The sequence below is a fragment of the Balaenoptera acutorostrata genome, chromosome X (assembly GCF_949987535.1).
Source record: "Balaenoptera acutorostrata chromosome X, mBalAcu1.1, whole genome shotgun sequence".
Lineage (NCBI taxonomy): Eukaryota > Metazoa > Chordata > Mammalia > Artiodactyla > Balaenopteridae > Balaenoptera > Balaenoptera acutorostrata.
Genome location: NC_080085.1, coordinates 12,068,028 through 12,095,998, shown reverse-complemented (window position 1 = coordinate 12,095,998; position 27,971 = coordinate 12,068,028). Strand labels below are relative to the sequence as shown.

At 40.3% G+C, this 27,971-nt stretch overlaps 1 protein-coding gene across 2 annotated transcripts in view; it reads left to right on the top strand.

Annotated features, from left to right (window-relative positions):
* FANCB (FA complementation group B) overlaps positions 1-27,701 on the top strand; it is a 62,586-nt gene extending 34,885 nt beyond the window's left edge. For both annotated transcript variants that reach the window (XM_057538209.1, XM_057538208.1), the window contains 2 exons: positions 24,464-24,556; positions 27,642-27,701. In XM_057538209.1, coding sequence (XP_057394192.1) covers positions 24,464-24,556; positions 27,642-27,686 — 138 coding nt within the window. In that variant the 3' untranslated portion in view covers positions 27,687-27,701. The remainder of the gene's footprint in view (positions 1-24,463; positions 24,557-27,641) is intronic.
* Positions 27,702-27,971: the final 270 nt, after the last annotated feature.

Below are 27,971 nucleotides of genomic sequence, written 5' to 3'. Positions count from 1 at the left end.
TTAACAAAAAGCACTTACTGTTTTAAAAATTTACAAAAAATGTATAGTTCAATAAAAGTATAAATTTATTAATATTGAGATATCGGGAAATGTGGGCCTTTTTTTTTTTTAGTAAAAGGTGAAAGATTTATATGATCTGGGCCATGTTATTTTTTTAAAAATATTTTTTATTGAAATATAGTTAATATACAATATTATGTAGGTTATGGGTGTACAATTTAGTGATTCACAATTTTTAAAGGTTATATTCCATTTATAGTTATACAGTATTGGCTACATTCCCTGTGTTGTACAGTATATCCTTGTAGCTTGTTTTATACATAATAGTTTGTACCTCTTAATTCCCTACTCTTATATTGTCCCTCCCCCCCTTTCCTCTCCCCACTGGTAACCACTAGTTTCTTCTCTATATCTGTGAGTCTGCTTTCTTTTTTGTTATATTTACTAGTTTGCTGTATTATTTTGGATTCCACATATAAGTGATATCATACAGTATTTGTCTTTGTCTGACTTACTTCACTTAGAATAATGCCCTCCAAGTCCATCCATGCTGTTGCAAATGGAAAAATTTCATTCTTTTTTATGGCTAAGTAATGTTCCATTATGTGTATGTACACACACACACACACACACACACACACACACCCCATATCCTCTTTATCCATTTATCTGTTGATGGACACTTGGGTTGCTTCCATATCTTGGCAATTATAAGTAATGCTGTTATGAATAATGGTGCATGTATCTTTTAGAATTAGTGTTTTTGGGGTTTTTTGGATATATACCCAGAAATGGAATTGCTTGGTCATATGGTAGTTCTATTTTTAATTTTTTGAGACACCTCCATAATGTTTTCCACAGTGGCTGTACCAATTTACATTCTCAACAATGGTGTACTAGGGTTCTCTTTTCTTCACATCCTCACCAACATTTGTTATTTGTGTTCTTTTTGATGGTAGTCATTCTGACACATGTGAGGTGAAATCTCATTGTGGTTTTGATTTGCATTTTCCTGATGATTAGCGTTGTTGAGCATCTTTTCATGTGCCTGTTGGCCGTCTGCATGTCCTCTTTGGAGAAATGTCTATACAGGTTTTCTGCCTATTTTTTTTTAACCAGGTTTTTTGTTTTTTTTGTTATTGAGTTGTATGAGCTGTTTATATATTTTGGATATTAATCCCTTATTGATCATATCATTTGCAAATATTTTCTTCCATTCAGTAGGTTGTCTTTTCATTTTGTTATGGTTTCCTTTGCTGTGCGCCATGTTGTCTTAAATCCTATAATGAGCGAGTTCTTAGAGGTGATTGCTGGCCCCAGCTGAGTTTTATCTCTTGACTCCTGCCTCCAACTATATCTAAATACTTGAGTCTCTCTTTCTTATTTCCTTTCAGTTGTCTTTGTTAGAACTATCACTCTCCAGAATTATTGCATTTACCATTGCTCATTTATATTTTGGGGTTTCTTAAAAGAAAGTGTCAGTTCTTTAAATAACCCTTAAGTAACTTGTCTTTGAGACATCTCTAGGAAGTCTTAAGATTCTCTGAAGTGTTTGTCATTGGCTGGGAGTCACTGCAGTAGAGCTTGGAATTCCAGGAAAAGTTAGCCCTTTTAGAAAACTTACGTCTTTATTCCACATGAGTACAAAACTTGAGAAGAAAAGGAGTGGAATTCTGTTTTCCTTTTTCATCCTTTGTGTGCTCTAATCCTTCCAAATGATGTGCCTATAGAAAACATTTTGTCTTTTTCAAAATATCAATAGTGTATGAAGTGGAAGAGGATATGGAGATCTTTCATCCAGTCATGTGTTTATTGATGTTTCATTGAATACGTTGTCATGCCCAAATATATAAGTAGGTGCTAGAGATCTAAAGATAAATATGACTCTCCACAGCTTTCAGAAAGCTTGCAGTCTTAATGGGAGAGACAGTGGCACAGAGCTATATGCTATACTAATTCATAAAAGTATTCCTGGGGTCTCATGGGAATACCCTTATGGGGCACTGTACCCAGTAGGGACACCATCTGAAAGCAAGAGTTCTTAATTTTGCATAACAGGACTCTTCGGGGATCTGATAAACTCTAAGGATATTTATGTTGGCGTGGTTGTGGATTAAGTGGTATTATAATATACTGGAATTTTGCCTGATGATTCAGGGATCCTCCACCAGACCTGTTGCTGCCCCATGAAGAAAGGCCCAGAGAGATACGTATACACAAAGAAAGAAGTTCAAACCAGAGCACTTGGGACAGTAAAAAGTGGTCTAAAGCATTTAAATCATGCAATTTTGAAATATTTATTGATCGAAAAATTGGTTTTACTGTATTGGTGAACCCATACTATAATTACATTCAAAACCCTTTTAGAAAACCAAATTTATTCTAAACATTCAAATAACATATCTGTGTATAGTAAAGCAAATAATTTAAAATTGATTATTTGAATGATTTTGCCTATTCTGGTAAACACATAATATTAGATTTGCGTCTTAATCATTTTTAAGTGTACAGTTCAGTAGTGTTAAGTATATTCACACTGTTGTGCAATAGATCTCTAGAACTTTTTCATCTTGTGAAACCAAAACTCTTTATTCATTAAACATGAATTCTCAGTCCTCCTCTCCCTAGCCCTTGCTTTACACTAATAATTCTCAGCCATGTTTTTTTTTTTTTTAAATAAATTTATTTATTTATTTATTTATGGCTGTGTTGGGTCTTTGTTTCTGTGCGAGGGCCTTCCCCAGTTGCGGCAAGCGGGGTCCACTCCTCATCGCGGTGCGCGGGCCTCTCACTATCGCGGCCTCTCTTGTTGTGGAGCACAGGCTCCAGACGCACAGGCTCAGCAGTTGTGGCTCACGGGCCCAGTTGCTCCATGGCATGTGGGATCTTCCCAGACCAGGGCTCGAACCCGTGTCCCCCACCTTGGCAGGCGGATTCTTAACCACTGCGCCACCAGGGAAGCCTTAGCCATGGTTTTTGATAAGAATTACTTGAGGACTTCTTAAAGGGCTTTGCTGATCCTAAGCCTCACCCCAAAGATTCTGATCCAGTTGGTCTAGGTTCTGCCTTGGGCCTTAGCATCAGTGTAAAAGCTCCCACGGTTATTCTGATGTATAGCTAGAGCCAGTGCATTACAACAAGCAGCAAATCAGCTTGGCCATTCCAGGGGACGTGTCTTCACAGACTTCTCTTTGTCATCTTTCTGTTCACAATGTAATAATGCCGTTATTTCCCAAGCTTTCATGTATATACAAATCACCTGAGGATCTTGTTCAACTCTACTTTCTGATTTAGCAGGTCTAGAGTGGGGCCTGAGACTGCATGTCTAACAAGCTCACAGGTGATATTGATGCTGCTGGTTCATGGACCACACTCTGAAAGGCAAGGTGATAAGCAACTTTATGGTATTGTCAAAGTCAGGACTTTTGTGTTGGGGAAAATTCAAGTTTCCAAATATCATCTTGTTGTCATTCCATAAAATCCTTACAGTCTGATGTGTTTTCTGGATGGCTAGCTACAAGGTCATCCATCTCTGCTGGCATTGTGCTTCCATTGATATAAATCCTACCCAGAAGTATATTGCCCTGCATTATCCCAACATCTTTGGTGATGAAAGGAAAACCAAGGAATACATAAGCTTAATCTTACTTTCTTCTTTGACATTTCCCACTTTAGGTTATCTTCGATATCTTATGTCCATAATCATTGTGGAAAGGTGTCTTTTCTTTAATTTGTAACCATGAAGAATTACTCCGAATACTGAAACAATGGAAAGATAATGATTGTACAATGCCAGATGACACCCTTTATCCATTAGGACTTATATTAAAGGAACATCCAACTCAAAACAAACGTACCAGTGAAGGAGATGTCATGGTTATTGTAACTGGTGGGAGGTGTGCAAGCTTGAGATGGTTTAATTAGGCAGCTCAGCAGGATATTAAGGTGTACACGTCTACACACCACTCAGTCCAGAGGGAGAAAGCTTACAGAAGAGTGAGGAACATCTCCCCTCATGTCTTACTACCCACATTCAGTCCTGAAATGGTCTGTGGTCACTGAATATCCTGTAGTTATTGGCTTAGGCCTGGGTTATGAGAGGGAGACCTCACTGCTTCCTGTTTACTACTACCTAAATGTTTTTACGTAGGTATTTGTTATGGGTTGAATTGTATCCTCCCCCTGTCCCCCCCAAGATACGTTGAGGTCCTAATCCTTAGTACCTCAGAATGTGACTTAGTTTGGAAATAGAGTTGTTACAGATGTGATCAGTTGAGATGAGGTCATACGGGAGTAGGGTGGGCCCCTACTCCAGTATGACTGGTGTCCTTATAAGAAGATGTGAAGGCAGAGACAGGGAGACTGCAGTGTGACAATGTAGGCAGAGATTGGAGTTACATAGCTGCAAGCTGAGGAATGCCACAGGTTACCAGCAAGCCACCAGAAACTAGGAGGGCGCAAGGAAGGATTCCCCTACAGATTTCAGAGGGAGCATGACGCTGCCTACACCTCGATTTCCGACTTCTAACGTCCAGAACTGTGAAACAGATTTCTGTTGTTTTAAACCACTGAGTTTGTGGCATTTTGTTTCAGCAGCCCTAGGAAACTAATGCAACACTTATCCATTACGTTAGTTTTAAATATTAAAAAATCAAGAGTGTATTGGAGGAAGGAGGGTAGGTTATTATAAAGGCAGTGAAAAGTACCACAGCATGATGTTTGCATAGGACTGTAAGCCGATGGTTGTTAGTGTTAAAGTATTGGGTTGGCCCAAAAGTTCATTCGGGTTTTTCCATAAGATGTTACAGGAAAACCCGAATGACCCTTTTTGGCCAATCCAATATAAGATTCTGTCATCATCTTTCCATTGTTTCAGTGTCCCTTCAGCGACTTCCCATTACCTTTAGAATAAAGATCAGAATCCATATGTGACATGTGAGGTCCGGTGTCACCTAGTCTTCCTCACGAACCTAGCTAGGATTCTGCTCCTGTCCCCGTGGGCGCTAGTCACCGACAGCCCATCAGTTCTTCAAGCACAGCCTTGTGCTTCCCATCTCATATTCTGCACATGCTCTTCCCATGATCTGTGCTGCTCTCTCTTCATTCCTGCTCTTCATTCACCTAGTTTCATGCCCATTCATCCTTCAGATCTCAGTTCTTAATTCACTTCCTCATGGAAACCTCTCACCTTCGAGGACCAGGCCAAGTTCCCCTGGTGTGTAGATTTGTAGTACACCGTACTTCTTTCCAGTGACTATAATTGTAATTTAATAGCTAACTAATTATAGGCAGGCACTATAGTTAACTCCAGTTTGAAATCAGGGCTGTTGACTCCAAAACTTAAAACCCCCAATACGCTTAACTTCCTTATGGGCAGGGCCCATTTTCTGTCTTGATCACCTTTTTATCCCATCTGGCATAGTACTTTGCACATAACTGGTACTTAACTAATATTAGTGTAAATTTAAAAAAAAAATGTTAATGAATGAAATGTAGTTTTAACAGATTCAAGTAAAGAGCCAACCTTGGTGTGTTTGTGTGGTACTAGGGGATTTCCATATCACAGATCACATTAGGAAGCTTGTACTTAATTCTTCAATCAGTGGTTCCCAGGCTTTGATTATGTGAGCGGGTGTAATTTTTACAATTGAGGAGACCAGCATAGATTTGACATCTTTTTGTTTTACCACGTAAAATTAATGTTAAGAGATGGCACCCATGCCACCATCATTTCATAAAACATAACATATTGGTGCTAAATATATAATCATAGAATGCAGATAATTTAAACTGAATAAATTTGGTTTCATAAAAAAATCACCATGTTTATTTTTTCTCAGTCTCATTGTGCAACACACCAATGGAAACGTAGGGACTGGCACTCGTCAGTGCATCAGTGTTTAGGAATCATAGACGGGAAGTTTTGAAGGAATTTATGTTGGCATGTGGCACAGTCTGATTTTTATTTTACATATATAGCCTTGTTAGCTGTTTGGAGGCTGGATTGTAAGGGACAAAGAGTAGATTTAAGAAGAGCAACAAGGAGATTGCTAGAGTGGTCTAGGCACGAGATGATGAAGTATTGGTTTAAATTGGCAAAGGTAAAAATGAAGAAGTATATTGCAGAGATATTTAGGATGTATGGTCAACAGGACTTAGGTTTTGATTTTTTAATGATTCTTAAAAGGTGGGGAATCAAAATCACTGGAGTCGTGTACACACACACACACATGCCTAGACTTGCCCTAGACCTGAATCAGAATGGTCAAGGGTAGAACCTGGCTGTATGTATTTTTATTTTATTTTATTTTTTTTTCCTCTTTGCTTTTTTTTTTTAATATCTTTATTGGAATATAATTGCTTTACAATGGTGTGTTACTTTCTGTTTTATAACAAAGTAAATCAGCTGTACCTATACATATATCCCCATGTCTCCACCCTCTTGCATCTCCCTTCCTCTCACCCTCCCTATCCCACCCCTCTAGGTTGTCACAAAGCACCAAGCTCATCTCCCTGTGCTATGTGGCTGCTTCCCACTAGCTATCTATTTTACATTTGGTAGTGTATATATGTCCATGACACTCTCTCACTTTGTCAGAGCTTACCCATCCCCCTCCCCATATCCTCAAGTCCATTCAATAGTAGGTCTGTGTCTTTATTCCCGTCTTGCCACTAGGTTCTTCATGACCTTTTTTTTCCCCTTAGATTCCATATATGTGTGTTAGCATACTGTATTTGTTTTTCTCCTTCTGACTTACTTCACTCTGTATGACAGACTCTAACTCCATCCACCTCACTACAAATACCTCCATTTCATTTCTTTTTATGGCTGAGTAATATTCCATTGTATATATGTGCCACATCTTCTTTATCCATTCATCTGTCGATGGACACTTAGGTTGCTTCCATGTCCTGGCTATTGTAAATAGAGCTGCAATGAACATTTTGGTACATGACTCTTTTTGACCTATGGTTTTCTCAGGGTATATGCCCAGTAGTGGGATTGCTGGGTCGTATGGTAGTTCTATTTTTAGTTTTTTAAGGAACCTCCATACTGCTCTCCATAGTGGCTGTATCAGTTTACATTCCCACCAACAGTGCAAGAGTGTTCCCTTTTCTCCACACCCTCTCCAGCATTTATTGTTTCTAGATTTTTTGATGATGACCATTCTGACCGGTGTGAGATGATATCTCATTGTAGTTTTGATTTGCATTTCTCTAATGATTAATGATGTTGAGCATTCTTTTATGTGTTTGTTGGCAATCTGTATATCTTCTTTGGAGAAATGTCTATTTAGGTCTGCCCATTTTTGGATTGGGTTGTTTGTTTTTTTGTTATTGAGCTGCATGAGCTGCTTGTATATTTTGGAGATTAATCCTTTGTGAGTTGCTTCATTTGCAAATATTTTCTCCCATTCTGAGGGTTGTCTTTTGGTCTTATTTATGGTTTCCTTTGCTGTGCAAAAGCTTTTAAGTTTCATTAGGTCCCATTTGTTTATTTTTGTTTTTATTTCCAATACTCTATGAGGTGGATCAAAAAAGATCTTGCTGTGATTTATGTTAAAGACTGTTCTTCCCATGTTTTCCTCTAAGAGTTTGATAGTGTCTGGCCTTACATTTAGGTCTCTAATCTATTTTGAGTTTATTTTTGTGTATGGTGTTAGGGAGTGTTCTAATTTCATACTCTTACATATAGCTGTCCAGTTTTCCCAGCACCACTTATTGAAGAGGCTGTCTTTTCTCCACTGTATATGCTTGCCTCCTTTATCAAAGACAAGGTGACCATATGTGCATGGGTTTATCTCTGGGCTTTCTATCCTGTTCCGTTGATCTATATTTCTGTTTTTGTGCCAGTACCACACTGTCTTGATTACTGTAGCTTTGTAGTATAGTCTGAAGTCAGGGAGCCTGATTCCCCCAGCTCCATTTTTCGTTCTCAAGATTGCTTTGGCTATTCGGGGTCTTTTGTGTTTCCATACAAATTGTGAAATTTTTTGTTCTAGTTCTGTGAAAAATGCCATTGGTAGTTTGATAGGGATTGCATTGAATCTGTAGATTGCTTTGGGTAGTAGAGTCATTTTCACAATGTTGATTCTTCCAATCCAGGAACATGGTATATCTCTCCATCTCTTTGTATCATCTTTAATTTCCTTCATCAGTGTCTTATAATTTTCTGCATACAGGTCTTTTGTCTCCTTAGGTAGGTTTATTCCTAGATATTTTATTCTTTTTGTTGCAATGGTAAATGGGAGTGTTTTCTTAATTTCACTTTCAGATTTTTCATCATTAGTGTATAGGAATGCAAGAGATTTCTGTGCATTAATTTTGTATCCTGCTACTTTACCAAATTCATTGATTAGCTCTAGTAGTTTTCTGGTGGCATCTTTAGGATTCTCTGTATAGTATCATGTCATCTGCAAACGGTGACAGCTTTACTTCTTCTTTTCCCGTTTGGATTCCTTTAATTTCTTTTTCTTCTCTGATTGCTGTGGCTAAAACTTCCAAAACTATGTTGAATAATAGTGGTGAGAGTGGGCAACCTTGTCTTGTTCCTGATCTTAGTGGAAATGGTTTCAGTTTTTCACCATTGAGGACGATGTTGGCTGTGGGTTTGTCATATATGGCCTTTAATATGTTGAGGAAAGTTCCCTCTATGCCTACTTTCTGCAGGGCTTTTATCATAAATGGGTGTTGAATTTTGTCAAAAGCTTTCTCTGCATCTATTGAGATGATCATATGGTTTTTCTCCTTCAATTTGTTAATATGGTGTATCACATTGATTGATTTGCGTATATTGAAGAATCCTTGCATTCCTGGAATAAACCCCACTTGATCATGGTGTATGATCCTTTTAATGTGCTTTTGGATTCTGTTTGCTAGTATTCTGTTGAGGATTTTTGCATCTATGTTCATCAGTGATATTGGCCTGTAGTCTTCTTTCTTTGCGACATCTTTGTCTGGTTTTGGCATCAGGGTGATGGTGGCCTCGTAGAATGAGTTTGGGAGTGTTCCTCCCTCTGCAATATTTTGGAAGTGTTTCAGAAGGATAGGTGTTAGCTCTTCTCTAAATGTTTGATAGAATTCGCCTGTGAAGCCATGTGGTCCTGGACTTTTGTTTGTTGGAAGATTTTTAACCACAGTTTCAATTTCATTGCTTTTGATTGGTCTGTTCATATTTTCTATTTCTTCCTGGTTCAGTCTCGGAAGGTTGTGCATTTCTAAAAATTTGTCCATTTCTTCCAGGTTGTCCATTTTATTGGCGTAGAGTTGCTTGTAGTAATCTCTCATGATCGTTTGTATTTCTGCAGTCAGTTGTTACTTCTCCTTTTTCATTTCTAATTCTATTGATTTGAGTCTTCTTCCTTTTTTTCTTGATGAGTCTGGCTAATGGTTTTAATAATTTTGTTTATCTTCTCAAAGAACCAGCTTTTAGTTTTATTGATCTTTGCTATCATTTCCTTCATTTCTTTTTCATTAATTTCTGATCTGATCTTTATGATTTCTTTCCTTCTGCTAACTTTGGGTTCTTTTTGTTCTTCTTTCTCTAATTGCTTTAGGTTCAAGGTTAGGTTGTTTATTTGAGATGTTTCCTGTTCTTAAGGTAGGATTGTATTGCTATAAACTTCCCTCTTAGAACTGCTTTTGCTGCATCCCATAGGTTTTGGGTTGTCGTGTCTCCATTGTCATTTGTTTCTAGGTATTTTTTGATCTCCCCTTTGATTTCTTCAGTGATCACTTCGTTATTAAGTAGTGTATTGTGTAGCCTCCATGTGTTTGTGTTTTTTACAGATCTTTTCCTGTAATTGATATCTAGTCTCATAGCATTGTGGTCGGAAAAGATACTTGATACGATTTCAATTTTCTTAAATTTACCAAGGCTTGATTTGTGACCCAAGATATGATCTATCCTGGAGAATGTTCCATGAGCACTTGAGAAGAATGTGTATTCTGTTGTTGTTGGGTGGAATGTCCTATAAATATCAATTAAGTCCATCTTGTTAATGTATTATTTAAAGCTTATGTTTCCTTATTTATTTTCATTTTGGATGATCTGTCCATTGGTGAAAGTGGGGTGTTAAAGTCCCCTACTATGATTGTGTTCCTGTCAATTTCCCCTTTTATGGCTGTTAGTATTTGCCTTATGTATTGAGGTGCTCCTATGTTGGGTGCATAAATATTTACAATTGTTATACCTTCCTCTTGGATCGATCCCTTGATCATTATATAGTGTCCTTCTTTGTCTCTTGTAATAGTCTTTATTTTAAAGTCTATTTTGTCTGATATGAGAATTGCTACTCCAGCTTTCTTTTGGTTTCCATTTGCATGGAATATCTTTTTCCATCCCCTCCCTTTCAGTCTGTATGTGTACCTAGGTCTGAAGTGGGTCTCTTGTAGACAGCCTATATACGGATCTTGTTTTTGTATCCATTCAGCCAGTCTGTATCTTTTGGTGGGAGCATTTAATCCATTTACATTTAAGGTAATTATCGATATGTATGTTCTTATTCCCATTTTGTTGAATGTTTTGGGTTTGTTATTGTAGGTGTTTTCCTTCTCTTCTGTTTCCTGCCTAGAGAAGTTCCTTTAGCATTTGTTGTAAAGCTGGTTTGGTGGTGCTGAACTCTCTCAGCTTTTGCTTGTCTGTAAAGGTTTTAATTTCTCCATCAAATTTGAATGAGATCCTTGCTGGGTACAGTAATCTTGGTTGTAGGTTTTTCTCCTTCATCACTTTAAATATGTCCTGCCACTCCCTTCTGGCTTGCAGAGTTTCTGCTGAAAGATCAGCTGTTAACCTTATGGGGATTCCCTTGTGTGTTATTTGTTGTTTTTCCCTGGCTGCTTTTAATATGTTTTCTTTATATTTAATTTTTGATAGTTTGATTAATATGTGTCTTGGTGTGTTTCTCCTTGGATTTATCCTGTATGGGACTCTCTGTGCTTCCAGGACTTGATTAACTATTTCCTTTCCCATATTAGCGAAGTTTTCAACTATAATCTCTTCAAATATTTTCTCAGTCCCTTTCTTTTTCTCTTCTTCTTCTGGGACCCCTATAATTCGAATATTGGTGCGTTTAATGTTGTCCCACAGGTCTCTGAGACTGTCCTCAATTCTTTTCATTTTTTTTTCTTTATTCTGCTCTGCAGTAGTTATTTCTACTATTTTATCTTCCAGGTCACTTATCCGTTTTTCTGCCTCAGTTATTCTGTTATTGATCCCTTCTAGAGTATTTTTAATTTCATTTATTGTGTTGTTCATCGTTGCTTGTTTCCTATTTAGTTCTTCTAGGTCCTTGTTAAATGTTTCTTACGTTTTGTCTATTCTGTTTCCAAGATTTTGGATCATCTTTACTATCATTATTCTGAATTCTTTTTCAGGTAGACTCCCTATTTCCTCATCATTTTTTAGGTCTGGTGTTTTTTTACCTTGCTCCTTCATCTGCTGTGTGTTTTTCTGTCTTCTCATTTTGCTTATCTTACTGTGTTTGGGGTCTCCTTTTCGCCAGCTGCAGGTTCGTAGTTCCCGTTGTTTTTGGTGTCTCTCCCTAGTGAGTAAGGTTGGTTCAGTGCGTTGTGTAGGCTTCCTGGTGGAGGGGACTAGTGCCTGTGTTCTGGTGGATGAGGCTGGATCTTGTCTTTCTGGTGGGCAGGTCCACGTCTGGTTGTGTGTTTTGGGGTTTCTGTGAGCTTATTATGATTTTAGGCAGCCTCTCTGCTAATGGGTGGGGTTGTGTTCCTGTCTTGCTTATTGTTTGGCATAGGGTGTCCAGCACTGTAGCTTGCTGGTCGTTCAGTGAAGCTGGGTCTTGGTGTTGAGATGGAGATCTCTGGGAGATTTTCGCCGTTTGGTATTACGTGGAGCTGGGAGGTCTCTTGTGGACCAGTGTCCTGAAGTTGGCTCTCCCACCTCAGAGGCACAGCCCTGATGCCTGGCTGGAGCACCAAGAGCCTTTCATCCACAAGGCTCAGAATAAAAGGGAGAAAAAATAGAAAGAAAGAGGGTAAAATAAAATAAGATAAAGTAAGATAAAATAAAAGAAAGTTATTAAAATAAAAAAAATGAAAAATAATTATTAAGAAAAAAAAATTTTTTAAGTAAAAAATCAAAGAAAAACAAACAACGGACGGACAGAACCCTAGGACAAATGGTGAAAGCAAAGCTATACAGACAAAATCTCACCCAGAAGTATACACATACACACTCACAAAAAGAGGAAAAGGGGAAAAAATAATATATCTTGCTCCCAAAGTCCACCTCCTCAATTTTGGATGATTCGTTGTGTATTCAGGTATTCCACAGATGCAAGGTACATCAAATTGATTGTGGACCTTTAATCCGCTGCTCCTCAGGCTGCTGGGAGAAATTTCCCTTTCTCTTCTTTGTTCGCACAGTTCCCGGGGTTCAGCTTTGGATTTGGACCCGCCCCTGTGTGTAGGTCGCCTGAGGGCATCTGTTCTTCGCTCAGACGGGACGGGATTAAAGGAGCAGCTGATTCGGGGGTCTGGCTCACTCAGGCCGGGGGGAGGGAGGGGTATGGATGCGGGGTGAGCCTGCGGCGGCAGAGGCCTCCATGACGTTGCAGCAGCCTGATGTGTGCCGTGCATTCTCCCGGGGAAGTTGTCCCTGGATCACGGGAGCCTGGCAGTGGCGGGCTGCCCAGGCTCCTGGGAGGGGAGGTGTGGAGAGTGAGCTGTGCTTGCACACAGGCTTCTTGGTGGCGGCATCAGCAGCCTTAGCGTCTCATGCCCGTCTCTGGGGTCCGCGCTGATAGCCGCGGCTTGTGCCTGTCTCTGGAGCTCCTTTAAGCGGCGCTCTTAATCCCCTTTGCTCGCGCACCCCGAAACAAAGAGGCAAGAAAAAGTCTGTTGCCTCTTAGGCAGCTCCAGACTTTTTCCCGGACTCCCTCCCGGCTAGCTGTGGTGTGCTAACCCCTTCAGGCTGCGTTCACGCCGCCAGCCCCAGTCCTCTCCCTGCGATCTGACCGAAGCCCGAGCCTCAGCTCCCAGCCCCGCCCGCCCCGGCGGGGGAGCAGACAAGCCTCTCGGGCTGGTGAGTGCTGGTCGGCGCCGAACCTCCGTGCAGGAACCTCTCCGCTTTGCCCTCCGCACCTCTGTGGCTGCGCTCTCCTCTGTGGCTCCGAAGCTTCCCCCCTCCGCCACCCGCAGTCTCCGCCCGCGAAGGGGCTTCCTAGTGCGTGGAAACCTTTCCTCCTTCACAGCTCCCTCCCACTGGTGCAGGTCCCGTCCCTATTCTTTTGTCTCTGTTATTTCTTTTTTCTTTTGCCCTACCCAGGTACGTGGAGAGTTTCTTGCCTTTTGGGAGGTCTGAGGTCTTCTGCCAGCGTTCAGTGGGTGTTCTATAGGAGCAGTTCCACGTGTAGATGTATTTCTGATGTATCTGTGGGGAGGAAGGTGATCTCCACGTCTTACTCTTCCGCCATCATCTCTCCTCAGTCTGTATGTATTTTTAAAAGCTACAAGTATAATTCTCATGTTCACCATCAGAATAAAAACCATGGATAGATGGTCAGCAGACCAAGAGGGAGTAGTCAAGGAATACTCCCAGGTTTTTATTTTGGGTTAATGATAAAATTTAGGGAAAAGAGTAGTTTGAACTCCTTCAATGAATCTATTCCATTTTATGAAAACAGTTTTTTATTAAATGGACTGAACTCAGTGAAGGCAATCTTCTTTCCCTACTCTCAAACAGTGTTTCTCGCACATCCCTATAGCTTCTCTGGTACTCCTAGGTACTGAAGAGCAATCTCCATTTTCAAGTATTGAAAAGTTCATTTCAATCTATTATCTGCAAAATGAGACTATATAAGAAAGCAGATACAGCATAATTACAGTAACAACAAAAAATACCTATAACAAGAAATGTGCAAGGCCTGAATGAAGAAAACATTTAAAGACTACTAAAGGATCCTCCCCTCCAAAAAGAAAACATAAATAGTAACACATTATTTTAAGGTAGAAACTCAGTGTCATTAAGTTGTCAGTTCTCTCTATGTTTGTTTATGGATATATACCAATCCCAATAAAAATACCAATAGATTTTCTTTGGAACAAGTCATCCTGATTCTAAAGTTCTTGTGGAAAAATCTGCAAGCCAGTAAGGTCATGAAAACTCTGAAAAGGAAAGCATGGTGGCAAGTGGAGAGTCACCCTACTGGATATTAAGATACGTAGTAGAATATCAATAAGTAAAAGTGTGTTTCTAGTGCACACATAGACACACACCAGAATAGAACAGAATAGAAAGTTCAGAAATAGAACGAAATGCATATGAGAATTTGTACATTATAATGACAGCATTCCACTTCAGTGAGTAAAGGATCATCTTACGGAATCCAAATAGCCATCTGGGGAAGACAAGGGAGAATGTGCCCATTACCAGGATCAAAGTTTCAAGTATAAAAAAAGGTAACAAACAAAAAGATGAAAATAAGTAATAACTTCCATGTTAACTTAGAGTGGGAAAGACTTACCAATCTATTTCACAAAATCCAGAAGCCATAAAATTCAGTCACATGAAACGAAAAACTCAAAACATCTTTATTAAAAAATAAAGTGAAAAGACAAGATAATATGGGAAAAACATTATTTGTGACATAGCTCAAAATAAGGACTAGTATCTGCATTACAGAGAAAATGTCTTGAAAATGGTAAAGGGAAAATGTCAGTAGAATAAAAGGGCAAAGAAAAAAAACTAATTGAAAAGGAGATGCAAATAAAGATTTAACAACGTGTGCAACTTCACAAAAGCAAAAAAAATCTGCATCAATAAAACTGGACTTTCATTAACAGCTTTCAGCTCTGTGATCTTGGTAAACTGGATGTATATGTGGTTTCAGCAAGCCTAAACCTTGAAATGCATGCTGTAAAAAACGTTCAGACTGGTAGGAAATTTTGTACATAAAATTCAAAGTGTAAATGAAAATAACAAATACCCTTAGTGACAAAACCAAAAACCCTGGACTTTCATGTAGCAGTGAAATGAAATGTGTTGCCACAGGCCCACTCTCCCACTAGACAAAATTGGATACACTGCGAAAATCACATTTTAAGGGGTTCAGAGAGCTGTGGAAACAAAGGACTGGATGAACTGAACTTACAGAAAAGGGAAAATTGTTACAAAGTGATTTGATAATTGCCAGCACTTTGTTTATCTGGGGGCAGGATGTAGATCAGGCTTGTTCCTTGCAAAGTGCTTCTGCTTGAGGACAGAGAAGTCAGCAGCCTTTTAGCAGTTGCACAGTACTGTAGTGACAAATTCAAATATTAAGGGACCCTAAATGCACACAGTTTTCACCTTGGGATATTTTCATTGTTGCTGCACAAGAAATGGTGGAGCTAGCACAAAAACTTCTAAAAGACAGACTGAGATACCTCTCAGTTACACAGTGCTGCCAGAGAGGAGCTCTTCTTCAAACACACAGTGAGTTTTCTCTTAAAGACGTTTGCCAAGTTTTAAAGCTGCGTGAAGTAGGAGGCTAAAGGAGGCTGAAAACCTCTGAAGGTCAGAACTGTCTGTTAGCTTCTAGGGCTGAGGAGATGTATATTTCCAGAATCTAGGAACAGGAACATACCAGAAGGAGATCGAGTCTTACTAACAGTATATTCCTGATCAAGCTCAATTTCTGACTGGATGGAGTTTATTAGCTACTCGCCTTAATTGCCTAATGAAATAAAAGGGAAACCCTCTTTTCTGTGAAACTTCTATGGTTCTTCTATACACACTACCAGGCACACAGTAAAATTTCTAGATGTGTAAAAAGGTCAGACTGGCAATTAAGAGGGAAAAAAATAGATGCAGATCCATAGATGTTGCTGATACTGAAGTTACCTGATAAGAACTCAAATATGTTATATAATATAGTCTAAATAGAGGAAAAGGACAAAACAGATGACAAGAATAGAAAATTTAAAACACTTGGAATGTTTAAACAATAATCAGGGCTTCCCTGGTGGTGCAGTGCTTAAGAATCGGCCTGCCAATGCAGGGGACACGGGTTTGGGCCCTGGTCCGGGAAGATCCCACATGCCGTGGAGCAACTAAGCCCGTGAGCCACAACTACTGAGCCTGTGCTCTAGAGCCCGCGAGCCACAACTACTGAGCCCACGTGTCTAGAGCCCATGCTCCGCAGCAAGAGAAGCCACCACGATGAGAAGCCCACGCACTGCAACAGAGTAGCATCTGCTCACTGCAACTAGAGAGAGCCCACGCACAGCAACAAAGACCCAATGCAGCCAAAAATAAAATAAATTTAAAAAAAAACACCATTCACTTTATTAAAAAAAAACAACAAACAATCGAATAGAAAGTTTAGAACTGAAAAAGACAGTATCTAGGGACTTCCCTAGTGGTCCAGTGGTTAAGACTGTGCTTCCCCTGCAGCAGGTGCAAGTTCGATCCCTGGTCAGGGAACTAAGTTCCCACATGCCGCGTGGCCAAAAAATTTTTTTAAAAAAAGGCAATATCTAAAAGTTAAAATACAGTGTATGAATTTGGCATCAGAGGGGACATAGCAGAATGTAGGATTAGTGAACTGGGATATGGGTCAATAAAAAATGCTCAAACTGAAGCAGAGAAAGAAAGGGTGGAAAAAAGATTAGAGTATAAGAGACATGTAAGACATACTCAAATGGTTTAACATTCATGTAATCAAAATTCTGGAGGAAAAGAAGAAAGAGAATGGGGCAAAAGCAATATTTGAAGAGGTAATAGTTGAGAATTTGTTTAAAACTGGTGGAAGACATCAACCCAGGGACTCAAGAAGCAAGTAGGAAACTGCACTTATGTGCATCATGGACAAACAGCTGATAAAGACAAAGTCAGAAAATCTTAAAAGGCATTAGGGAAGACTACATTGCCCTCAAAAGAACAAGAGTATAAACCAACAGTCAATGTCCTATCAGAAACAATTGACACCCAGAAAGCAAGGGAATTTCACCTTTAAACTGCTTATAGAACTGTTGGTGGGAATGTAAATTGATACAGCCACTATGGAGAACAGTATGGAGGTTCCTTAAAAAACTAAAAATAGAACTACCATACGACCCAGCAATCTCACTACTGGGCATATACCCTGAGAAAACCATAATTCAAAAAGAGTCATGTACCAAAATGTTCATTGCAGCTCTATTTACAATAGCCAGGACATGGAAGCAACCTAAGTGTCCATCGACAGATGAATGGATAAAGAAGATGTGGCACATATATACAATGGAATATTACTCAGCCATAAAAAGGAACGAAACTGAGTTATTTGTAGTGAGGTGGATGGACCTAGAGACTGTCATACAGATTGAAGTAAGTCAGAAAGAGAAAAACAAATACAGTATGCTAACACATATATATGGAATCTAAAAAAAAAAAAAAAAAAGGTCAGAAGAACCTAGGGGCAAGACAGGAATAAAGACGCAGACCTACTAGAGAATGGACTTGAGGATACGGGGAGGGGGAAGGGTAAGCTGGGACAAAGTGAGAGAGTGGCATGGACATATATACACTACCAAACGTAAAATAGATAGCTAGTGGGAAGCAGCTGCATAGCACAGGGAGATCAGCTCGGTGCTTTGTGACCACCTAGAGGGGTGGGATAGTGAGGGTGGGAGGGAGGGAGATGCAAGAGGGAAGAAATGGGGACATATGTATATGTATAACTGATTCACTTTGTTATAAAGCAGAAACTGACACACCATTGTAAAGCAATTATACTCTAATAAAGATGTTTAAAAAAAACTGCTTATAGAAAATAACAGCCTAGAATTCTAGGTGTAGCAAAAATATGCTTCAAAAATGAAGATGAAATACATACATTTTCAAAGACTAAAGGATTTCATTGCCAGCAGGCCTGCTCTAAAAGAAATATTAAAGGGATTTCTCCAGGCAGGAACAAAATGATGCTGTATGGAAACATGAAAATTGCAGGAGGGAATGAAGAATGTATTAAAAGATAAATAGTAAATACATATGAATAAATATTGTACAAAACAATTGTCATGTCTTGAGTTTAAATTATATGTACAATTAAAATACATGACAACAGAAGAGTGGCATTGCCAAGATTGCAGCAGGACACCCAAGCCTCTATCTCCCTACAAAGAACTACAATTAGCAATCCACAAAGAAAAATAGCTCTGGGAGTGCTCAAGAGTCCACTTAAGAAGCTTCAGCAACACAGTGGACCACAAACCTGAGAATAACTATAAAACAAGAGTAGGAAGAACAGTTTCATTTTGCCTGCATCATCCCAGTGCCAAGTCAACACTGCTCAGTGCCAAGAGGGAGCTCCCTGGTCCAAAATAGTTCCCTTTGCTGGGAAAAGGAGAAAGGAATAAGTGATCAGCTTACCCAGGCTTTCAGGGCACTGCACAAAAGACTTGCTTGATTTCATCCTACCCAGAGACTGGCATAGCTGAGACATCTAGAGATGGCTAGGAACAAGGAAGAAGGGCAGGGGCTACCAGTATCAGCCATGCAGTGGGAGTGAACGTGATTCCCAGTGGCCTGCTCTGCAGAGGACCCCAGTAGCCTTTGCCACTGAGGACCATGACAGCCTTCAGGATGCTGCAGAACCCCTGCAGCTTTCATCATTGAGGACCTCATCACAGACCTCAGCAGACCTCTCCACAGATGATCCGAACAGCTTTCGATGTTGAGGAAACCAATAGCCACCACAGCCACTGTGGACCCCCTACAGCGTCTGTTACTGAGGGCCCCACAGGATTTTGCATTTGCAGACAGCAGCTGCCTGAGTCCCTTCCTGTTTTCCTCTACCTTCTCCTGGTGACCTTGCTGCAGGATGCACAGGACCCAGGATCTGCACTGACAACTAGCCACGGTCTTTGTGACTGTGTGGGTGCGTAATGCCAGCTTAGGTCCATGCATTACCACCATGTGCATACCTGCAGCTAGCCCCAGTAGATGCATGAGTGCATGCCAAAGCCCAGGCACCACAGCTCCTTGTATGCCTGGAGCTGGCCCTGCATCCTTTCACTGGACCTTACTGCCATGCATGTACCTGCAGTTAGCCCCTGCAGCCACACAAGGTCACATTATATAGACTGGAACCCTGCAGATACTTCTGTGTCCACTGATGGCCCTGGCCCCTGACATTGGCCCTTATCACTGCATGTGTACCCGCAGCTGGCCTCTGCCCCCACAAAGGCACCTACAGCCAGTGCCCATAGTCAAACATGCTCACCACCAGCTCTGGCCAGAACTATTACCAGTCCCACACCCTCACCTCTGGACCTGGAGGCATCACTAAGGACCCCAACATCCATTGCAGCCACCAGATACCCTGCAGCTCTCACCACAGAGGATCCTGGAATTGTCAACATTGTGATAAACAGCTGCCTGAGCCAATGAGACACTATGCACCCCCCAGACCCAGAGATACCACATGCCCCCACACTTGGCACCTCACACCACCAGACCAAGGGCCACAGCATGCACCAGCATGCCCTGACTCACAGGTGAAGTTTTTTCCTTACTAAAAATCAGTCCATAAAATCTGAAAGAGGTGACTCCTTCTTCAGATGCACAGACACATAACACAAGGTTACACAGATCACGATGAGTTGGGAAACATGACACCACCAAAGGAATAAGTAAACTTCCAGTAACTGATCCCAAAGAAATGGAGATCCACAAACTGCCTGACAAAGAATCCAAAATAACTGTTCTAAAGTTCAGAGAGCTACAAGAGGACACAGATTGACAATTTAACAAAATCAAGAAAATGATGCAAGAACAAAATGAGAAGTTCAACAGAGAGAAAACATTAAAAAGACCAAACATATTTTGGAGCTGAGGAATATAATGCCTGAAATTTTAAAATGCAGTAGAGAGCTTCAACAGCAGACTTGGGCAAGAGAAGAGCGAATCAGTGAATTAGAAGACAGTTCAGGGCTTCCCTGGTGGCGCAGTGGTTGAGAGTCCGCCTGCCAGTGCGGGGGACACGGGTTCGAGCCCTGGTCTGGGAGGATCCCGCGTGCTGTGGAGCAACTGAGCCCGTGTGCCACGGCTGCTGAGCCTGCGCGTCTGGAGCCTGTGCTCTGCAACGGGAGAGGCCGCGACGGTGAGAGGCCCGCGCACCGTGATGAGGAGTGGCCCCCACTCACCGCAACTGGAGAGAGCCCTCGCACAGAGGCGAAGACCCAACACAGCCAAAAAAATAAATAATAAATAAATAAATAAATTAATTAATTAAAAAAAAAAGACAGTTCATTTGAAATTATCCAGTCAGAGGAGAAAAAAGAATGAAAAGGAACGAAGAAAGCCTACAGGACAACATCAAGCCAAATGATATTCACATTATAGAAATCATAGAAGGAAAAGAGAGAAAGGAACAGAATGCTTATTTAAAGAAATAATGGCCAAAAACCTCCCAAATCTGGGGAAAGATATGGATGTCCCGGTACATAAAGGTCAAAAGTCCTCAATCAGGTTCAACCCAACTAAGACTTCACTGAGACACATTGTAATAAAACTGTCAAAATCAAAGACAAAGGGAGCATCTTTCTAGAGAAAGGAAGATAAGCAAGAGAAAATAAGCTCATTACATACAAGAGAAACCACATCCCCACTCCCACCCCCAACATAAGTAGATTTCTCAGCAGAAATCTTGCAGGCCAGGAAAGAGTGGGATGATATATTCAAATTGCTAAAAGAAAAAAAAATGCCAGCTGAGAATACTTTGCCCAGCAAAGTTGAACTTCAGGAATGAAGGAGAGATAATTACACTCTGAGGCAAACAAAAGCTGAAGGAGTTCATCACAACTAGACATACTTTACAAGAAAGCTAAAGGAAGTTCTTCAAGTTGAAAGGAAAGAGTGCTAAGTAGTAACATGAAATCATATGAAAGTATAAAACTTACCAGTCAGGTAAATACATAGTGAAATTCACAACACACTAGTATTGTAATAGTGGTGTATAGATCACTTATAACTTTAGTGTAAAGGTTAAATGACAAAAATATTAAAAAATATAGCTACAAGAATTTGTTATTGGATACACAATATAAAAAGGTGTAAATTGTGACAGCAAAAATATAAATTGGAAGAGCAGTGTACTCTTGGTGGGAATGTAAATTGGTACAGCCACTATGGAAGACAGTATGGAGTTTCCTCAAAAAATTCAAAATGGAAATTAAGTTTAATTAATTAAAAATGAAAAATTCTTATGATCCCTCAATTCTCACTTCTGGGTATATATTCAAAGGACATAAAATCAGTATCTTGAAGAAACATCTGCAATCCCATGTTCATTTCAGCACTATTCACAGCAGGCAAGATATGTCCACTGATAGATGAATGAATAAATAAAATGTGTTATTTATACATAGTTGAATATTATTCACCCTTAAGAAAGAAGGAAATCCTGCCATTTGTGACAACATGGATAACCTGGAGGACATTATGCTAAGTGAAATAAGCAAGACAGAGAAAGACAAATATCACATGATCTAACTTATATGTAAAATCTAAAAAAAAAAAAAGAGGAAGGAAAAAAAATTGAACTGGTAGTACAAGAGAGTAGATTGGTGTGTACCAGAGGCTGGGGGGTGGAGGAAGAGAAGTAATTGATCAAAGGGTACAAACTTTCAATTATAAGATGGATAAGTTCTGGGAACCTAGTGTACAACATGGTGAATGTAGTTAATATATGCTTGAAATTTGCTAAAAGAGTAGATCTGAAGTACTCTCATCACAAAAAAAAGTAACTATGGGAGGCGATGGGTATGTTAATTAGATTGTGGTAATCATTTCACAGTATATCAAAATATGTTGTACACCTTAAAATATACGATTTTTATTTGTCAAAAATAAATTATTAAAATAGTAATATAAAATGCATGGCAACAATTACAAAGCAGTCTGGAGGGTAAATGGATTTTAAGAGTATTAGGTTCTAAACATATCAGGAAAATGAAAAAATAATAGTTTGTATTAGGCTGTAGTAAGCTAAAAAAGCATGTTGTAATCTGTAAGTTAAACACTAAAGGTTAATAGATGTTTGGATGGCTTAGAAAGTCCACTCCTAGGTACTTACTCAAAATAATTTTAAAAATATATCCCTCAAAATTCTTGTATACCAATGTTTATGTGGCTTTATTTTAATAACTGCTGAAGGAAAGAACTCACATGTCCTTCAATAGGAAAACAGGTAAACAAATTGTGGTATAATATCCCTACTATGGAATACTACTCAGAAATAAAAAAGAACAATGACATGGATTAATCTCATAAACAATGTTGTATGGAACAAAAACAAATACTTCATGATTTCATTTATATGAAGTTCTAAAACAGATAAAATTAATCCAGGGACTTCCCTGGTGGTGCAGTGGTTAGGAATCCGCCTGCCAGTGCAGGGGACACAGGTTTGAGCCCTGGTCCAGGAAGATCCCACATGCCACAGAGCAACTAAGCCTGTGTGCCACAACTACTGAGCCTGCACTCTAGAGCCTGTGAACCACAACTACTGAAGCCTGCGTGCCTACAGCCTGTGCTCCGCAACAAGAGAATCCACCACAGTGAGAAGCCCGCGTGCCGCAGCAAAAGACCCAACGCAGCCAAAAATTAAAAAAAAAAATAATAATAATAATAAAAAATCCATGACTGGGGAAGATGTTATCTAGAAAGGCACATGGAAATTTTCTGGGGTGATAGAAAGTTCTAAATCTTGATTGGAATATTGGTTACATAAGTGTATAATAGGGCTTCCCTGGTGGCGCAGTGGTTGAGAATCTGCCTGCTAATGCAGGAAACACGGGTTCGAGCCCTGGTCTGGGAAGATCCCACATGCCGTGGAGCAACTAGGCCCGTGAGCCACAACTACTGAGCCTGCGCGTCTGGAGCCTGTGCTCCGCAACAAGAGAGGCCACAATAGTGAGAGGCCCGCGCACCGCGATGAAGAGTGGCCCCCACTTGTCACAACTGGAGAAAGCCCTAGCACAGAAACGAAGACCCAACATAGCAATCAATCAATCAATCCATCACTAAAGAAATCTTAAAAAAAAAAAAAAAAAGTGTATAATATATATTTGTTAAAAATCATCAAACTATACCTTTAAGGTCTGTGCATCTTATTTTATGTAAATTTACCTTGATAAAAAATTATTGCCAAAACAACAACATAAGGAAAGAGTAGTAAAAATTTTATTAATTAAAAAGGCAGTGGCACAAGATTGTAAATCAACTATACTTCAATTACAAAAAAAAGGCAAATGAAAAGGGAAAAGGGAACATAAACCAGATGGGCCAAATAGAAAACAAATAGTAAGATGGCAGATATAAGTCCAACGATAACAGTAATTACATTTAATGTAAGTGGATTGAATATTCCAGATAAAAGTTACAAGTTGTTAGTGTTATTTGTATATTTCTTACTTTAGATTTGTCTGTCTTACATACAAGAGATACACTTTAAATAGATACAGAAAGGTGAATAGTAAAAGGGTGGACAAAGATATAACATGCCAACATTAAGCCAAAGCAGGCTAGTATAGTGATATTAATCTGCAGACAGTAAGAATAGACTAATTTTTCAGGTTCCATGTTGTCTAGAAACTACAGAATATACCCACATATAAAGTTAACACCAAATATCATGTGATCCCCATTTTCACAGTGAAAAACTACCATGGTTCAGATTTGTGGAGATCATTCAGGTAAAAAGAGCAAGCAACATTTTGCAGAGTCATTAGAAGGAAGCAAACCTAGAAATATAGTTAATTGGGAATTTTCTAGAGTTTGTAGAACTGGGAGAGTCATTTCCCTCAACCACACACTTGGCTTCAGGAGGGTTCAGACCAAAAATTAATACCAGAACCCTGTGAATTATTTGCAAGGAGTATGAAGTCTTATACTAAACTAAAGTTTACTAAACTAACTAAACTATGCTAACTAAAGTTTACTATTTTGTGAACTCTGCATGGAATGGCTCATTGTAGGTTTAATTACTCTCAGCTAATCATGCATGTTATTCTTATTTTAGAAAACAGTCTGGATTCAAATCTGGGATCCACCATTTAGTAGCTAGGAACTTTAGGCTAGTTACTTAACCTCCACGGGCCTCGGTTTTTGTCTGGAGCTCAGCTGAGCTGGAGAGAGCTGAGCTGCCAGGTGTCAAAGTAGCTGGTTAAGACAGCCAGCCAAAATAAAAGTACTGAATAGCATTCAAGCATTTACGTACCTACTGTTATAGTATAAGCAAGAGCGGAGAGAGCATGGGCCCACGTGGAAGGGCCCATTGGTGGAGCATCAGTTGGATCAGCACAGACAGAGGGGTCATCTCCCTGCTGAGGGAGCCCCATACAAGAGGCTGCTGCAGTTTTATGGACCTGGGGGCCAGGGGGAGGGAGAGGGGAAGGACTAGGAGTGGAAAAGGACTGAGTCTGAGTGGAGGAAAGTGTGTTCAAGGATCTCCTCTTCTCCCCCCTGATACAGATGTCTCATGGGAGGCACCAGAGGATGAGAAGAAGGCCTCTGAATGAAGATGCCTGGGCTAGGAAGGCACATATGCATCAGGACACCTGCCAGGTAAACCTTTGTAATTGCCTCTGGTTGGGCCTGAGAAATCACGCATAGGTTTTTGGCTAGAAGCTGGACTCCTCAGTTTCAACTGTAAAATGAGGGATCTTAAATGACATGATGCATATAAAATGTTTAGGAGAACACCTGGCACATGGTAAACTCCCAATAAGTGTCTGTATTGTTATTATTAGTATTACCCCTGAGTTAAAACTTCTTGTGATGTTGTGATATATAATAAGATATATATATATATACATATATATATACATATATATATATACATATATATATATATATATACAGTTGACCTTTGAACAACACGGGTTTGAACCTTGAGTGTCCACTCATACGTGAATTTTTTTCAATAGTAAATACTACTGTACTATGTGATCTGAGCTTGGTTGAATCCAAGGATTCAGAAACAGGGATATGGAGGGCTGACTCTAAGTTACACTCTGATTTTTGACTTCGAAGAGGGTCAGCGCCCCTAACCCCTGCATTGTTCAAAGGTCAAATGTATTTGGTCTTCATGCTCATTTCTGGCACAGAGCTCCTAAAACCCTTGGAATTTCCTGTAAAGAGAGTTACAATGGTGTGTTTTGTTATGTTAATGAGGTGACCTTTGGACTGCACTTAAGGATGGGGGCTGGTTGTCAGTGGAGCCAGCCCTGTGATTCGAGGGTTGGAATGTTCAGTCCCACCCTCCCGCCCCCAGGGGAAGGGAGGGGGTGGGCTGGAGATTGAGTTCAGTCGCCAGTGGCCAATGATTTGATCAATCATGTCTATATAATGAAGTCTCCATAAAAACCCCAAAGGACTGGGTTTGGAGAGCTTGCAGGTTGGTGAACATGGGGGAATTTGGGGAAAGTGGTGCCCGAAGAGGGCAAAGAAGCTCCGGGCTCTTTCACCACACCTTGCCCTATGCATTTCCTTCATCTGGCTGTTCCTGAGTTCTATCCTTTTATAATAAATTGGTAATCTAGGGAGTAAATGGGTCTCCTGAGTTCTGTGAGTTGCTCTAGAAAATTGATGGAACCCAAGGAGGGGGTCATGGGAACCTCTGATATATAACTGGTTGGTCAAGAAGTACAGGTAATAACTTGGGCTTGCGACTGGCATCTGAAGTGGGAGGGCGGGCTGCCTTGTAGGACTGAACCCTTAACCTGTGGCATCTGATGCTGCCTCTGGGTAGATAGGCACCAGCTGGTGTCCAGAGAATTGTTTGTTGGAGGTGTGTGGAAACCACCCCCACACGTTGAAATTGGGTCCAAAAACCCGAGACGTGTAGTTGCTTACTTGTAAGCAATTCCTATAAATAATTGCAGTTAAGACTCTGCTATCTGCCCCTCCTATGCTACTGGTGAGAATAAAACAGGTAAAACTTTTCTACAAAGCCACTTTACAATATGTATCACAGACTCTATGTATACTCAAACTCTTTGAGCATGGACACTGCTAGAAATTTATTGTAAGGAAGCAATCCAGTATGTGGGAAAAGATATATGTTTCAAACAGTAAAAAATGAAATGTCTAGCAGTAGGAAAAATGGTTTTAGAATTTGTTTCATACATGTGATGAAATGTTCTGCAACTCTCAAAAATCATTCAATTTACTGAGATAACAATTTTCATTGATTGGATTGGCACAAATTTAAATGTTCTTTGACAATACCTTCTGCCATCAAGGACATGGAGAAACTGGCACTCTTATGTTTTAAAGGTGGGAGTGCAGATATATCCCTTAACCAGGCAATTTGGCGATATCTAAACGAAATTACAAACGCGTATACTATTTGACACATCCTACTTCTAGGAATTTATCCTAAAATATATTTGCAAACATATGTATCTGTGTGTATGTATTTACTTTGACATTGTAACGGCAAAAAAGTGAAAACTGAAAGGAAGTAAAGAAATTGCATACATCCATTCAGTGGTATTCTATGCACCTGTCAAAATGGAGGATGCCCTCTATGCAGTGATATGGAAAGATCTCGGTATATATTGTTCCATCAGTAAAGCAAGGTACAGAACTGTGTATGGCAAATCACCTTTTGTGTTAGAATATGAAACAATGTGAGTATATTTTCCTGTATGATTGCATTTGCTTCTATCTGGAGAGATGCATAGAAACTGGTAGGCTAAATAATGGCCCCTAAAGATAGAACCACTTCCTAAACTCTGGAACCTGTGACTATTACCTTATTTGGCAGAAGATGTGATTCAGTTAAGGAGATTTTCCTGGATTATGCAGGTGGGCTTTAAACGCCCTCACAGGAGAGGCAGACAGTGATTACAGACACTGAAGAGAAGGCAGTGTGACCATGGAGACAGAGAATAGAGTGGCACAGCCGCAGTCAAAGGACGCCAGCAGCCATCAGAAGCCGGAGGAGGCAAGGAACAGGGTCTCCCCTAGAGCCTCTCCAGCGAGCATGGCCCTGCTGACACCTTCATTTCTCCTCGGTGACACTAAATTCAGACTTCTGGCCTCCAGAAGTTTGAGAGAATACATTTCTGTTAAGCCACCAAGCTTGTGGTAATTTGTTACAGTAGCCATAAGAAGCTCATTCGGAAACTGATAAAAATAATTACCTCATGAAGAATTAGGTGATTGAAACAGAGGTGGGAGTAAGATTTTTCACTGATAATCTTTTTATAGTGTTTATTTTGTCAAATGAGATGAGTACATTTACATTTAAAATGTAAACTGTAGGGCTTCCCTGGTGGCACAGTGGTTAAGAATCCGCCTGCCAATGCAGGGGACACGGGTTCAGGCCCTGGTCTGGGAAGATCCCACATGCCGCGGAGCAACTAAGCCCGTGCGCCACAACTACTGAGCCTGCGCTCTAGAGCCCACGAGCCACAACTACTGAAGCCCACGCGCCTAGAGCCCGTGCTCCACAACAAAAGAAGCCACCACAATGAGAAGCCCGTGCACCGCAACAAAGAGTCTCCCCGCTCGTTGCAACTAAAGCCCGCATGCAGCAATGAAGACCCAACGCAGCCAAAAATGAATAAATAAAATAACTAAATTAAAAAAAATGTAAACTGTAAATCTCTCCTTTAATTCAAAGATTTCCCTCTCTTCTCAGGCTGGGCCCCCAGTTCTGCAGACCGGCGGTGAGGAAGAGGACTAGACTGCATTCCGGACCGCGCTCGCTCAGCTGTCCCGGCTGGCTCCTGACGTGGAGATTCAAGGCAAAGAGCAGTCCCTCTGGATTGGCCTTAGCACAGTCTGGCTGTTGGTACCTCTGTCCCAGCAGCCTGCCCGACTGAAGGCTCTTCATTTCAAGGCTTGTTTGTGTGAGCTATTCAGAGATCCTCCTGGAGGTGTTGGCCCTGCTGCATTCCATGACCAGGGTGAGAAATGACTTCCTATAATTCCCCTTTAACTCCTCTTCCTTTGAATCTTGGGAATCAGG